The sequence below is a fragment of the Pseudopodoces humilis genome, chromosome 5 (assembly GCF_049639895.1).
Source record: "Pseudopodoces humilis isolate 2021_Gansu_Grassland_sample_001 chromosome 5, ASM4963989v1, whole genome shotgun sequence".
Classification (NCBI taxonomy): domain Eukaryota; kingdom Metazoa; phylum Chordata; class Aves; order Passeriformes; family Paridae; genus Pseudopodoces; species Pseudopodoces humilis.
Genome location: NC_142204.1, coordinates 58,933,773 through 58,948,350, shown reverse-complemented (window position 1 = coordinate 58,948,350; position 14,578 = coordinate 58,933,773). Strand labels below are relative to the sequence as shown.

Below are 14,578 nucleotides of genomic sequence, written 5' to 3'. Positions count from 1 at the left end.
TACAAAATGCTAAAAATAAAATGTCCTTCTATAATACTAACATTGTAGCTATGAGGACTAGATGGAATGATAATGCTGTGCTATAGCTGGCACCATTAACAGCTGGGCTCCGAACTGACTGTAGCATTTGCTGTTTCAGGCAAAGGCAAGTCAGAGGAAGGTGAGGTATGTTTGACCCATAGAACATTGCCAGCAGTATGACCTGACTGTAGTCTATGGATCCTTCTGGTGCCAGAAAGGAAGAAACAGCCCACAGAGTAAGTTCCTGATGGTAAGTAGAAAACATTCACAGCCTGCAACTGTGATTTGCTAGCACAATTACAGTGTGCTGCTGAATTCACAACAGCTTCAGTGTTTGGTTTGTTAATTTTTTGGATAGCAAACACAGTTTAAATAACACTGGCAGGGAAACTCCAGAGTTTTTTCCAAAACACTGTGGAAAGTAATGGGAACCCACATGTCATGCCACAAAGGACTTTTTCAAGTAATGTGTACTTCGAATGTATTCACCACAGCTGCACCACAAACTTGAGTTGATATGGCCTTTATTACTTTTGGAAACGGTGCAGGACAATGTACAGGAAGGAAGGAAGTGTGAAGGAAGTTTCAGCAGCCAAGGAGTGTCCCTTCCTCAGCTGCATTCCTGCCACTGAAACTCCACAAGTCCTGTCTGCCTACAGCAGCTCGAAACAGCTATCCCTGATGAGAGCAGCAGCACACAAGTGCACACCCCAAGTACAGGTGTGTAGCACTTTCCCAGCTCTGCTGTGATCTGCCTGTGACCCAAATCTAAAAGAACCATTCCTGAATCACACTTGAGATGGAGAAAGAACACAGGCAGACACACGTAAGAAAAGACCACATGACAAGAGGATGGTGAGAGCTGAGATGCATCACTGAAGCACAACACAGGGATGCAGTGAAGGTGGGGTACATGAGCAGACCAATGACAAGCAGGGAAGAGCTGCTGCTTTATGTGGGCACAGGTATTCAGCCTGCTGGTATTCAGTTTACACCCTAGAGTCTGACACTGATGGAAAATGACAGCCGTGGAGTAGAATGAATGAACAAATCCTGGCTAGTGCTAATATGTTCCTGGAGCACTATAACAAGCAGTACAGAGAAAACCTAAACTTAGCAGTGATTTCAAAGTACTCACCCAGCTGAGCTGTTATCATGACTCGAACAGAATCACAGAACTTGTCTATGACTCGTACAGGACGACGTGTTGACAAATCAAGCAGCAAGATATGTCCTCCTCCTGTCCCTATCCACAGTGCAGTATTTTTCTGAAGACAAATGGTCTTCACTCTTCCAGAATAAGCCAGTTTATGTTTTGATTCCTTATTTAATTTTTCCACTTTGTTCCTACAAGTATGGAAAGAATTTGCATTGGAATTTGGTGGCATCCTATTCTGCAGCTACTAAAATGACACTCTGAATACCAGACTTTTAAGCAATCATTCACCAAGTCAAATCACAAAATTCTCATGCAAACAAATTGAGATTAAAACTATTGGACTCCAAAGAGCCACCTGGTCTGCTTCAGAAAACCTTTAAATAGAAGGTAAGAACACTTCTTAGTTCTCCCCCAGTCTGTAGGAGGATAATGTCTCAGCAAAGTGGGAAGAGCACACCTACACCTTCTCCTAACCTCACCATAAAAAAGAAACTGATGTGGCATGTTAAGGCAGAGGAACAATTTAAATGCAAGTGAAAAAGTTGTCACAATTAATAAAAATCTGATTTCCTACTGAATTTGTGCACTGAAAAGACATTCAGGGTACCTAAAGGACAGCAAAAGACTTATTTCTTGAGCTAAATGAGTCTTCTTGACATCATAGAGAAATTGGGAAATACAGTAAGGGTCTTTAAAAAGTGGGATTTTGCATGGAATATTCTGAAGTTTTGGGCTGGAAGACAGGAAAGGAAATTCACACTTGTCCAACGAACTGGGAAAAATCCCTTACTTCTGGTAGGTTAAGGTACCATGGTAGAGAAGGCAATCTGATATTCAGCTTCCTATCCACCAGGCTGACAATCTGAAATAGAACACTTACTTAAGAAAATGTGCACAGTCAATTAATTCAGAAAGTTTTTCTGTCTTCTTGTCCCAGATTTCCACAAAATGGCTGTTTTTCTTTGCCAAGTAGATGGATTTGTCTATTGCTATTGAAATAATGTTTGCATCACTGTAAGCATTATGACAAAACCTAGAAGAGAAAACTCCAGTTAGATACACAGAAAATAGTAGAAAAACTTGACTACTATAAGTGGGATTAGTTTCCCTCTGACTCTTGCAGAATCATTCAACCTTAAAATCAAACTATTCTAAGATACAACTGAAAGGCTTTGCTTTAATCTTCCTACAGTTTGACATAAATTCTCACAGTAACAGTGTTAGGCTGATGACATCCTTGGAGGCACATTAATGCTCAAAGTCTATTAATAAATCTTTCTCATCAAACACTGTTTTCCCTGCTCAGGAAAAGCTTCCCTTAACTTCAGAGTAGGATTTGTCCATGTGAGAATTACATCAAACACTCCCAAACCCTCAGTCAATAATTTCTAAATAGTGAGAAGTCAGCAATCAGATGTGATTAAATAGGGCAAAGATATGCACATATATCATACTGACAAACATGGAAGGACAAATACTATGATAAATATATATATGTGTAATTCTAAGTAAAGTAAACAGGGATTTTAGTGGACAAGGCCAACTGGAGAAGAAAACTGATCAGTTGCATAGATATTGACTTCAATCCTTTATGGAGTAAAAATGTATTTCCTTGTTTAAAAGCAGCAACAAATACTTTCAACATTACTCACTGATACTCCATCTGCATTATGGAAAGAAAAGAACAGAAACAAGCAAACTCAAAGAATGAGCTCTAGAACAAGACATTACATCAAAGTACTGTCAGAAATCTTTAATGAAAACAAATGAGCCAAGTAACATGACTTATAAAAATCAAAAACTTACAGTTGACTTGTCTTTGTTTCAATGAGCTTTTGAACAGAGAAGTCACTGGTTAAGGCAATGATTTTTGTTCCACAGCCTCCCCAGATTATGTTTTTTTCAGATAAGCATGAGGATTCATTTAAGCACATTAGGGGTGTGGTAACATTCCCTATAGTCAATATCTTCAAAGGTGTAGCACCCTTACACTGCAAGAAAAAATATACTCTGCTTTAGAAACAAGGAGTATTTAAACACTCAGAATCTTGTTAAAACAAGGCCACACAGCCTGCTGAATTAAATTTACACATACGGATTTTCTGATGTCTCGGAACATTTCCAGAACGTTACTGACTGAAAAGCACCATATTCCCATTATAAATGTCCCCTAGGAGACAGACTGTGAGCAGAAACAGGCCAGAGAAGGGATTGACACTTTCTGCAATCCCTGGCACAATTCAGTAATTGGTTGGAAAGACACATCTATGTCTTTGAAGACATCCTACACTGGACCATATTCTAATTCTGAAATGTACCGCAGCCCCATAACTGCTCTAAATGCGTATGGTCAGGAACTAAACCTTCAGGTGCCAGCTGATATAAACAGCTCCCAGCATTTCTTCATCTGTTTTGTGAGCAGAACTCTGATCTACAGAAAACCTGAACAATATTACATTTTTGAACATAGCTGTTTTACACGAATTTACTAAATGAGAGGAAAAAGGAGCTATTACAGCAATAAATGAAGGAGATTAAAACTATGAGAATATTCTAAACAACAACCAATAATGTCAGTCCCTAGCCAGCTTTCCAGCCCTTTCAAAGGAATTTTTCACCTCTTAACTCTTGTTTAAAGCAGTTATTGTAAAATGCACGGTTCCTCTCAGACTGCACTAGAAAATTCATTTAGGTTTTAGAGAAGCAATTAAAAATAAGTGGCATGAAATAAAGCTACTCTTGGTAGCTGCTTTAGATATTGCTGATAACATTCTGTAGAACAGACAGAAAAGAACAAGTCTACCTTTACTGCTCTGTCTTCAAAAACTGCCAGCCTGCCATCAGCTGTGCCTACCAAGAAGAAATTCCTCTGTTTGCTGAAATAAAATAAGATAATTAATTCTAGAAATGCCTTAATCAGGTAAGAAAAATTAAAATGAGAAATCTCTAGTATTTCAATATTCAATTCAACGCTAAAAGGAAACATAACCCCTGTGATCATGAATGTAGTTCTCAGTTGCACTGGGTGCAAAATTAAGTGGAAACACAGGCAAAACAAGGAGTTATCAGAACAAAAGTGCAGAGTGTACAGATGTAATTTTCTGAACACTTTAGTTTAGCAGTATTTTCAAAATGTAACCCAAAACATTTAAAAACATTTCAAAAAACATTTCAAATTAATTTATACCTTTGCTTTGAAAGAGAATTGCAGTATAAACAAGTGATAGAATCTGACATTTTCTGCAGACGATGCCTTCTTGTTTCATCTTCTGTGTTAACTGCCCACAGAGAACCAGACTGGGTTCCTGCTACAATCCAGTTTTCTTTCTCAGTAGGAAGAGTCACTAAGGCCAAACTTATAATTTTACTGTCTGCAATATCCTGAGTCAGAAAAGAAGAAGAAAAACAACTTGGTCATGATTTCAGTAATGGTAAATGCTAGTAAATTACTGATGATAAAAATATAGCACAATCTTCCTGGACTTTGGACAGAACCTTGGCCTAACTTCCCCTTTAAGAAATCTAATTCCCTATTAGTAGCATACATCATCAACAGGGCCACCTTTCTTCAATGTGCTGGGAAGGACCCCATAAACAGTACACAGGAAAATCTCTCAGCTGAATGCTGACAAAAAAGATATTCTTTTTATTCTAATCAAGATCTTCAAGCCACCAGAGAATTGAAAAATGGAACCACTGCAATACTAATTGCTAACAATAAAAATACTGGCCAGTATTTCTTTATCTTATTTTATTTTTAGAAAAACAACCCATTCAGATGTATCACGGTCAAGAGATGGCAGATGGAAATAGAACTGAAACAACTTTGATGATGAATCATGCTCAATTCTGGAACATATATTCATCACAGCACATCAGTCCTGGGTAAAACCTTTCCCCTTTGCTGATGGGACAGGACTGAGATGTACCAAAATCAAATGAAAAGAGCTGGATGGCATCACCAAAGTGGCACAGGGAGATGGCATTTGTGGGAAGGGAGAAGTTGTTAAGAGACAACCTGAATTGTTAAAAAGATTTAGAGATATGAAGGTCTGCCTATTAACTCCTTTGTGTGGTCTCCATGCTAGAAAGTTTCTGCCTCAGTAGAAGAAAGTAATCCAGTAGTGGAAAGACAGTATTATGAGAAAGTTCAGGTTGGATAACAGGAAGAGAGTAAATAGCAACTGCTTTTCTACTTCATTTCATGGATACAATGACTCACTCACGAGCAATCTTTGTTCTCTCAAAACTCAGCTTTCCAGAAGTAATATCCTGCTGTAAAAACACAATTAATTTTTCTGAAATACATCTGTCTGCCAGAACAAATAGAATAAATGTCAGCTTTCCCACATACCTCACAAGTATGTCCATCTGTGTTCAGGTTAACAAATGAAAGCTGTGCCTTTTCTGTGTTCCCATTGCCTATCCAGACTCCTGCCTTCTTGCAGCTTTGATTGGCAGCCACCATGCACTCTGCTGTAGATGTGCTGGGTATTGAAACATACCTCATCAAACAGATAAGCTCTGCAGAATTCAGGATCTCATAAACCTAAAAAGAAAGCCACAGCATGCCCATGGTAACAACAATAGCTTGTCGATCAATAAATAATAAGCAACGGATAATATAATTTTTTAGATACGGACAAAGTATCTCAGCAGGCCTGGTCACTTGTATTGCCACAGAGCAGTGTGTAACTGCACTGATTTAACAAAGTCCTTATTGCATAGCTCTAGTAAATACCAAGAAGTAATCTGAATTGTGTTTCACTACAACTGCTACACAGCAACACAGGGAAAACAGTGAGCTAGAACATGGGGTTGGTAGATTTCAATGGAACAGTTTATTCCGGATGGCAAGAGCAGGCAATATTTCATGGCAGTTTCCATTGCAGAAAAGAACAATAGAAAGAAACGTGTGCTTCTCATTAACTTAATGCCTGATTCCTTTTCAGAAACCACAACTTTGTACTGCCATCTATCATAAAAAACAAATAAATATACTAAGTAATACCTGGCAAGATGTTGGTCGTTCCTGAGGGTTTTCCTTCAAACACTTTTTAATTAAATTTTCAACTTCAGGCCAGGGAGAACACCCATATTCTTTGACAGGATCTAGAATTAAAAATTATATAACCTATTAACCAGCATTTACCATAGTTCTAAATAACTTTCTTATTTTTAGAATTCATCTAACTTCTTACTGAGCTGCTCTATAAGAAATATCATATTCTTAGGTAAAATGTCAGCATGAACAGCTTGGAATTGCTCATCTGCCATCATATGCTAGAGCATATAATGCTAGAACTAGTCTCCTTTTAATTAATGGCAATTAAAGCAAATTGATTTTGCTTTATCTTTCTCTTATCTTCCGTGTGCCTGGGACTGAACTGCAGATATACATGGGTTGTGTTTCCATTAATGCTGACCATTCAAGGGTATGTCACTTCAGTCTTTCAAATTCCTGTAAACACTGTTTTCCACATTTACTCTTCTGAGTATAGGGAATACAGGTGAACTTAAAATAAAAGATAGAGCAAACACGTGAACAACTCCATATAGCATTTACAAGATATGGAAGTTTAAATTCCCACTTAGTGCTTGGAATATGTATCTTATAACTATAGTTGCTGAACTCTCTGAGAACAAATCATTCCTGATGGTGCCTGTATTGCTTTTCCTTTTAGTTCATCATAATCCACAGCAAATATTCCAGTCCTCCCTCAGACAGACAGACAGTAACATTAGTGATAGATACCAGCAAATGAACATATTCAGTGCAGCAAAAGACAGGGACTGTTTGCTTATGAGAGCAGGTAGCCCCTCTTTTGGTGGAAATAAAGAAATGATGAGCGTAGGTGGATGGAACTGTACTATCTCCAGAAACAAATACCTCAATTATTCCACAGGGCTTATAATACAGTCAATACAGCTGCATTTAAGAGATACTCAGTCGTCAGCTCCTGGGATATCCTCTTTAGGAAGGGGGAAGAAACTGTCTGAGCTTAGAACTAGACTGTTCTCCTTCAGGAGCAGAAAATGTGTGAACACTCTGTCTCTCATAATGGAGAAGCCATGCCAGACTGAGTGATGCTGCTCTTTCCTAAATGGAGCAAAACATTCCTTAAAGAATGTTTCATGAGTATACCCACTATTGCTGGGCAATAAATAAGAACACCAGACATTAAGCTTGCAGTGCTATAAAAATTCAACAGCTCTCGACACTTTGGCAGAAGTGGCCCAAAGTTACGTTGTCCTGAGTTACATTGTCCAAATGATTACATCATGTCCAGCCTGATAGCCTGTTTAATCTTCCTTCCAGCAGCCAATAATTACAAATTGTAATGTAGAAGGAATATGAAGAATGTTATATTTTTCAAAGTCTCCTTCTATGATCACTGTTAGATACAACGTAACCTGTAAGATATGCCATTTCTGTAAGAGGCAGGACAAATGCTAAAACTTTTAGGAACAAGGCATACCTGGTAATTTTCCTTGTATTGCTAGTTCATCAAATTCATTTGGAAACTTCAAGCCTTCCATTATTCTACCTCCTCCTGTTAAAATGTCATAAAGTAGCAAGCCAAACGAATAAACATCAGCTTGCTGATTGTAAATAACATTTCCTCTGGCAACCTCTGGTGCTCGAAATCCTGCAAATAAATCACTCATTAATAAGTATGCTTCATATCAAGATGAAGCCATCTTTGTACTTTAAAAAGTAAATTATTGATAAAAATGACACAGGAAGTGCAAGGAAAAACATCAAACTATTTCTGGGCTGGCAATAGCTTTTTGGCAGATGTCCAAAAATATCAGCAGTAAGTATAAAGAAGAGGGATAGTACATCAGTTACACAGCTCCTGCCTCTGTTAATGAAAAATAATTACTTTATCAGTGAATTCTGAAAGTCAAGCACAAGCCTGCAGTCTTAATTGAAGGTATAATATTTAACAAGTGATGCTCTCAAGCACAGTTTACAAGACCTAAAGGAACTTTTCAAAGTGGTTGATTTGTTCAGTGCTTTAGAATGGATGCTAATAGGTTCTCGCTGAAGTTGGGGAACAGTGAAGATATTTATTGCCTCTAAAAAAAAAGTTAAGACTTACATACTCATTACTGGAAATTAAAGCAAAATATTTTAGTAGTGTAATTTCAATATCACAATAACCATATTAAAACAAGACAATTAAAAATTATTATGAATACATATAATTTAATTTCTTCTTCTTAAACCTTTAATATACCCCTTGATTCTTCTAAAAGGTGTTAAAACATGAACAGGTGGAAAGGCCAAGAGGTATAAATCTGGTGTCACAACTTGTAATATGCTTAGGACTACTTTTTTTGACTTTTGACTAGAATATAGATTCGAGTTACTTCTTACAGACTGCATGAAAAATATATTAGCTATTTTTGGACATAATGGACTTTAAATCAAATCATATCTCCATACCTGGTGTGCCTTCGGAGGTTTTTATTCCCATTCGGCAACAATACTGGGCAATGCCATAGTCAGCTATTTTTGCAATAACAGCTGAATTGGGATATAAGGTAAAGAGCAACACATTGTGAGGCTTTAAATCACGGTAGATAATCATTGCTGAATGCAGGTACCTAGTAATCAAAAAATATTTATTGAAAGCATTCATAAGTTAGGGATGCATCTGTATACACACACTGAGTGCATTATTCCCACAACAGTAAACTGTGCTTCCACACATGAAATATTGTGTTAAAAATGTCAACATCACCAACATGACACAGCCTTTCTGGATAATGACTTTAGAATTGTTCTCAAATACTATTTACTGTTTACACTGCATTTTGGTATTTTAGTACCATTGCACTGTGCCAGTATTTTAGTACCATTGCATTGTATTTTAGTATCAAGGTTCATCTGAAGAGTCACTGATAGTTTGAAAATGCATCCTAGAACCTTAAGCTTAACTCTCTTTCAGGTTTTGTAATTTTAAAGTCACACTGCAATGAGGTGAGGTGATTCATGGACTTTCAGAACTTGAAAAATGCACTAAATTGACTTCTTTGACATTTCAGCATGAAATTAACAGCCACATGGAAACTGTACCCAGTCTTGCAATTTCTCTATTCATATGAGCATCACTTATTAGCAGGAAAAAATCCAGGTGATGAAAGTATATGTTAGATACCAGCCAATCAACCATAAAAATACAAGCATTTGTCTGACCCAGGAAATATTCTGCCCAAGATGTGAGAGAACAGAAGCTTTTCATTTGCAGTGTAACATCTTTGAAGCTATATCCTCTTTTTACAGCAATACAGAAGTCACATTTACCTTAAGCCATCTGCTACATGTAGAGCTATCCTGTGCTGAAGTGTTCTAGTTAAACTTGCATTGTCTTGTTGAAGCAAACGATCAAGAGATCCTTTGAGGGCCAATTCCATCACCAGCATCCGGGGACGGATTGCAGCAGCCAGCAAAGACACTAAACTGGGGTGGTGAAGGTGACAAAGCACTGCAAGCTCCTGTAAAGGGTAAAATCAGATGAAACGGTGCAAATAGCATAATCTCTATATCTGAAGTAAACTGAGGAATGTTTTGGAGTGAGGACTTGCAATTTAGTTAAACTTTTAGAACTCTTCACTAGGGTTGGTATTCCAAGAGCAGCACTAGAGAACAAAAGGCAGTATTTCTTACTTGTCTTAGGAGCCTGAGGGAAGTATGTTTATTGAAAATCTTTACAGCAACCTCTTCACCACCATAGGATGCACGGTACACAGATCCAAACCCACCATCACCTTTTGAACAATAAAATTGAAGAGCATTATAAAAAAGGGATAACAATTTGTCCAAAATAATAGCTGAAAGAATTCAGTTTTAAAATATGTTAATCATCTACTGTGTTAAGATTCATGATCAATAAACGAAACACATAAAAACCAGTGTCCTAGTGCACAAGTTAATGGAAAATTCAAAACTCAATAACTTGAAATTCAGAATACCTTAAAATAATACATTTCTTCAGAAAAGAAATCTCTAAAATGCTTTTCTTATGTTGCAGAACTAACTTCAATAGAGTTGTTTGCATAATCTCTGTTAAAAAACCCCACCACACAAAATAATGCTTACCTAAGAGAAATTCAGGAGCTTCATCAAATTCCAGGTCATCATTGTTCAACATAATATTTCTAGGCAAATCAGCCAGTATCAGATCAGGAGCAATCTGAGCAATTGGAATGGTCTGTCTTGGTTGGTCCGGATTTACCAAAAGGTCGCCTTAGAAAAACGAAAGAGAAAATGAAAAAGAAAGGAAGGGTAGGCATCACTGAAAAAGCACTGAAAGGCATGAGGATCTCCAAGAATGCATAAGATCAATGTACCTAAAATTAGATTCATATATGTGCTTACATATATCTATATATGCATACACACAGACATACATACTAATTAAGCTTGCCATTCAAATTCTTGGCTCTTACATGTTTAAGTGTTTTCAAGGTTCTATATATGTACCAATCAAATGTGAAAACATTTGCTGCTATGTAACACCACTAAACTAACCAAGAGATCATTTTTTTGTCTGTAAAAGGAAAGAATGCTGTTAGTATGTAGAATGCCATACTGAATATTGTTTTTTAAATTACTGTGCTATGTGATCCAACCAAGAGATCAAGTATTAGTTTTACTATCTTCTGGATTCAGTTCCAAGATTGAAGCTACATTATCAGTATTAAGACAAAATTATTCTTTCCATTATTGCTATTTTTATGTAACTACACAGAATAGATGCAATCTATTTCATATTCTATACTTATAAATACTAGATAGCTCTCACATAAAAAACCTCCCAAGTTGCTTTTGACTTACACTGTAATGTTTTCTTACAGAAATGAAACATTCTTAAATAGCATGAAGTACCCAAATGCTATGAAGGGGATGTTGCACAGTATTTGGGTAGATACAAGTGTACCTCTATATACCTCAAATGGCATAAATATATACCTTCTTCAGCCTTCCTAAGCAAGTCATCAAGCAGTATTTTTTGGTGTTCTTCACCATCTTGAAAGCTGTACAGAGCCCATTTCTTCAACAGTGTTTCCCCTTCACCACACACATCTATTTCCAACAAACCTGGAAACCATTCTTCCATAAGAGAATCTATGTGATCCACAACTTGCCCCAAAAGAATGCACCCTTTAAGAAACAAAAAGAGGGAAATTACAGACCCAATCTACCATACTTTTAATTGCAAAGATAAACTTTATATTCCAAAGGCAAAAGCACAACAAACCAAAATGCCAAGCTGCAATCAAACTGGAGTAAAATTCAGGCTCAAGAATAATTAACCTTTTCTGCAAGAAGGTGCTGTAATTTTCAAAAAACTGTCTGGGTTGTTGTCAAATACTGCTGATTCCACCAGACAATAAGCTTCAGGAGACCAGTTCAAGTAGATGCCTTGTCTCCAGTACATTCTATTAGGACGAAGAGCTCGCTCTAGAAAAATAAAAAATTAGATTAAAAGTCTGATATCCAATATGAATGTAAATTTTAAAATATTCAGAATATTTCATGGTACTTTGAATATATAGTTATGATTGCAGGGTTATACCTACCCAAACAAAATAGAGGCTACAACCTTGCAGACAGCATAGCCCCACAAAAACTAAATATATGTCAACTTGTGTTCAGCTGCAGAAGAATACTTACAAACTGTAAGTATTTAATCAGATGGTAAGTCATGCAGCAGGTAGGCATTACAGAAATGCTTAGGTACATTCAGGTTCAAGCACAGAATATCTCAGGCAAAATATGGAAAAAGCTGTGATATAAATTTTTCCTGTCACATACTCATGAAATAGCAGGATGCAACTGGAATTTGATGCTCAGAAGAAACTTGAATGCCAGGACATTAGGCATTTACAAGTAATATTTGTAAAATATTATTAGCATGTGAAAGCATGGAATTCTTAGAAAAAAGTAAAGGTATTTCCCCTCCTTCTGATAAATACAAAGCTTTGAGACTTAAATAAAGTGAGAAATAATGAACCTGAAGAGAAGCAGTTTGTTTTTCTGTGTGGAAGACATATCCCTTCCTGTAGTTTTTGTGGAAGCAAATAGCAATATTGCATAAACATGAGGATTTCCCCTATCTCTAGAATGTGAAGGAGAGAAATGGACCACTTCCAACCTTTACCTTCTTTTGCATACCATTGTGAAGATCAGGCACTATCTGTTCCTGGATACTTCTGTTACTCAAATGACCACTGTCTTTTTCTTACAAGTGTTCAGAATTTAGCTAAAGCAAAACAGTGCTGGGGACTAAAGCTTTAACATGCAGGTGTTGGCATCCAAGGCAAACTTGCACACTTCCTTTTGAAGATTAAGATTTGTACCTCTTCCTGATAGCATGTAAGGTGATATCTCAAGCAACCTGTTGATCAGCCTGGACCAAAATCCCATAGGAAAGTATGGCATCTCATAAAGTCTGATGATAATTTCTGAATTTTCACAGTGGGGAAGCTCTATAACAGGTCTGTGATCAGACAAACTGAAAGAATAAAAATATTAAGACAGTATTTGATGGTGTAATATATCTGAGGTAATGACATATATTATTTATCATGTAAAATGCATTATTTATTAATGAATGCATGATTCTGTTGGTCAGGGAGATAACAGATAGTGTATTTGTTTATTCTCCTTGCTCGTGTCAAAGTGAAGTTCTGACTGTAATTTAAACCCAACAGCACCTCATAGATCATCAGATATTTAATGTGAGTATGAGGAAAATCTGAGACATTCATAAGGCAGGTTAGACATTCGGATAAAACCTTCCTAACCCAGGGCTTTGAAGGACATAAAAATCCTAATCAGTGCACCCGTGCAACACTGTCTCCATTTGGCAGCATAAATACTACCCAACACATTAGGGAAATCTGTAACTGAGGCAGAGAAACTGAGTTATCTGCTTCAGATAAAACAAAAGTCAAAGTCATGACACTTTTTTTGTCACCACATTTAGTATCTACACTTTTTGAAGGAGATACTGCCTCTGAGTAACTCGTCATAGGTTATGGAAATGTTTTATTATCTTTTGTATTGCAATAAATATCTGTAATGCTGGCACACTTGTGTGTGACACTAAATTATAATCTCCTTGCTGTAGTCTTGAAGTATGGTAATTGTAAAAGAAGTGCTATTCTCTTAAAATATTCTATCATTTATAGTTTCCATTTACCCACCATACTGATACAACATAAACTTTATCTGCTACAAGATCAGCTTAACATATCTCTTCTGAAAGTATTTACTAAATGTAATATACAAAGAGTACATCATGCTTTCATGTACCAAAAATTGCTCTGATGATCAGTGAAACTAGTTAGCCTGATGAGAGATTTCTATTTTGATCTATCTTTATGGCTGTCATTTGTGACTTTAGCTCCTTGCTTACCTGCTTGGGATTAGTAGTTGGTCCTCTCCTAATGGCAAAGCAATCTGAAATTTTTCCAGAAGTTTAAAATATTGTGACATATAGATTTTAGGGAACTTGCTCTTCTTCAAAAGGAATTTTTCCACATCTGAACGCTTTACAATTCCCTTAGGGTATTTAGAAGAGCCTTCAACTTTCACCATCAGAATCTTTTAAAAAAAGTGAAACAATTTCAGGTGTATATTCATCATTAGATGAAAGTTTCTAATGAAGTTTCTAATGAAAGTTTCTAATGAAAGTTTCTAATGAAAGTTTCTAATGAAAGTTTCTAATGAAAGTTTCTAATGAAAGAGGTTGGAAAATCTGAATATATATATAATAAATTTTGAGAGTGTTTCTAGAACAGTATTTCGATGATAGTCTCAGTTAAGCAGTCAAGTCTGCTGCTTTCCCATTCCAGCTCCTTATCCACTCACTTTTCTCTGCCATCTGTACCTAGCATACAATTACAATTCTTCCCCCTTCTTACAGCCTTTAGCCCAAAGTTCCAGCTTTCATCCCAACCTGTGGCAACATATTGCAGGATTACCTTGCATCTGTGGGGATTTTCTATTCTACATGTATTCTTGTGTCCATTGCAGTTTAAATTATATTGGACATTACAATGCAAGAACAGACAAGCAATGACACAGTCAGTTGTCCAGAAAGCAACAGACAGAAAGAACCAGGTAAAAAAATGTGGGTCTTGAGAAAATTCTAGATCATGAAACAAGAAAGAAATGGTGAAGAACACTGATGAGTTACAGTGGCTTTAGACAGGGAAAAATGTACCATAAATGTATACAAAAAGTAATCAGTCTGACCTGTGCCATGATTTTACACAGCCACTTTGGATCTACGAAATACAGATCTCTTAGCTGTAGCGCTGGGTCTTGGAAATGAAGAAGAACACCTGCACAAAGAATGCTGTAATTAGCAATGCATT

The 14,578-nt window shown here is 36.7% G+C and overlaps 1 protein-coding gene across 4 annotated transcripts in view; it reads right to left on the bottom strand.

The window, feature by feature from the left end:
- Window positions 1-14,578, bottom strand: part of LRRK2 (leucine rich repeat kinase 2) — a 64,037-nt gene that overhangs the window by 5,545 nt on the left and 43,914 nt on the right. For all 4 annotated transcript variants that reach the window (XM_005519190.3, XM_014248994.2, XM_014248996.2 and 1 more), the window contains 17 exons: window positions 14,457-14,545; window positions 13,615-13,802; window positions 12,554-12,708; window positions 11,508-11,654; window positions 11,163-11,354; window positions 10,290-10,436; window positions 9,858-9,958; window positions 9,495-9,685; window positions 8,634-8,794; window positions 7,660-7,830; window positions 6,192-6,292; window positions 5,535-5,729; window positions 4,368-4,561; window positions 3,984-4,056; window positions 2,987-3,171; window positions 2,061-2,213; window positions 1,160-1,368 (listed from right to left, as the gene is read on the bottom strand). In XM_005519190.3, coding sequence (XP_005519247.2) covers window positions 1,160-1,368; window positions 2,061-2,213; window positions 2,987-3,171; window positions 3,984-4,056; window positions 4,368-4,561; window positions 5,535-5,729; window positions 6,192-6,292; window positions 7,660-7,830; window positions 8,634-8,794; window positions 9,495-9,685; window positions 9,858-9,958; window positions 10,290-10,436; window positions 11,163-11,354; window positions 11,508-11,654; window positions 12,554-12,708; window positions 13,615-13,802; window positions 14,457-14,545 — 2,652 coding nt within the window. The remainder of the gene's footprint in view (window positions 1-1,159; window positions 1,369-2,060; window positions 2,214-2,986; window positions 3,172-3,983; window positions 4,057-4,367; window positions 4,562-5,534; window positions 5,730-6,191; window positions 6,293-7,659; window positions 7,831-8,633; window positions 8,795-9,494; window positions 9,686-9,857; window positions 9,959-10,289; window positions 10,437-11,162; window positions 11,355-11,507; window positions 11,655-12,553; window positions 12,709-13,614; window positions 13,803-14,456; window positions 14,546-14,578) is intronic.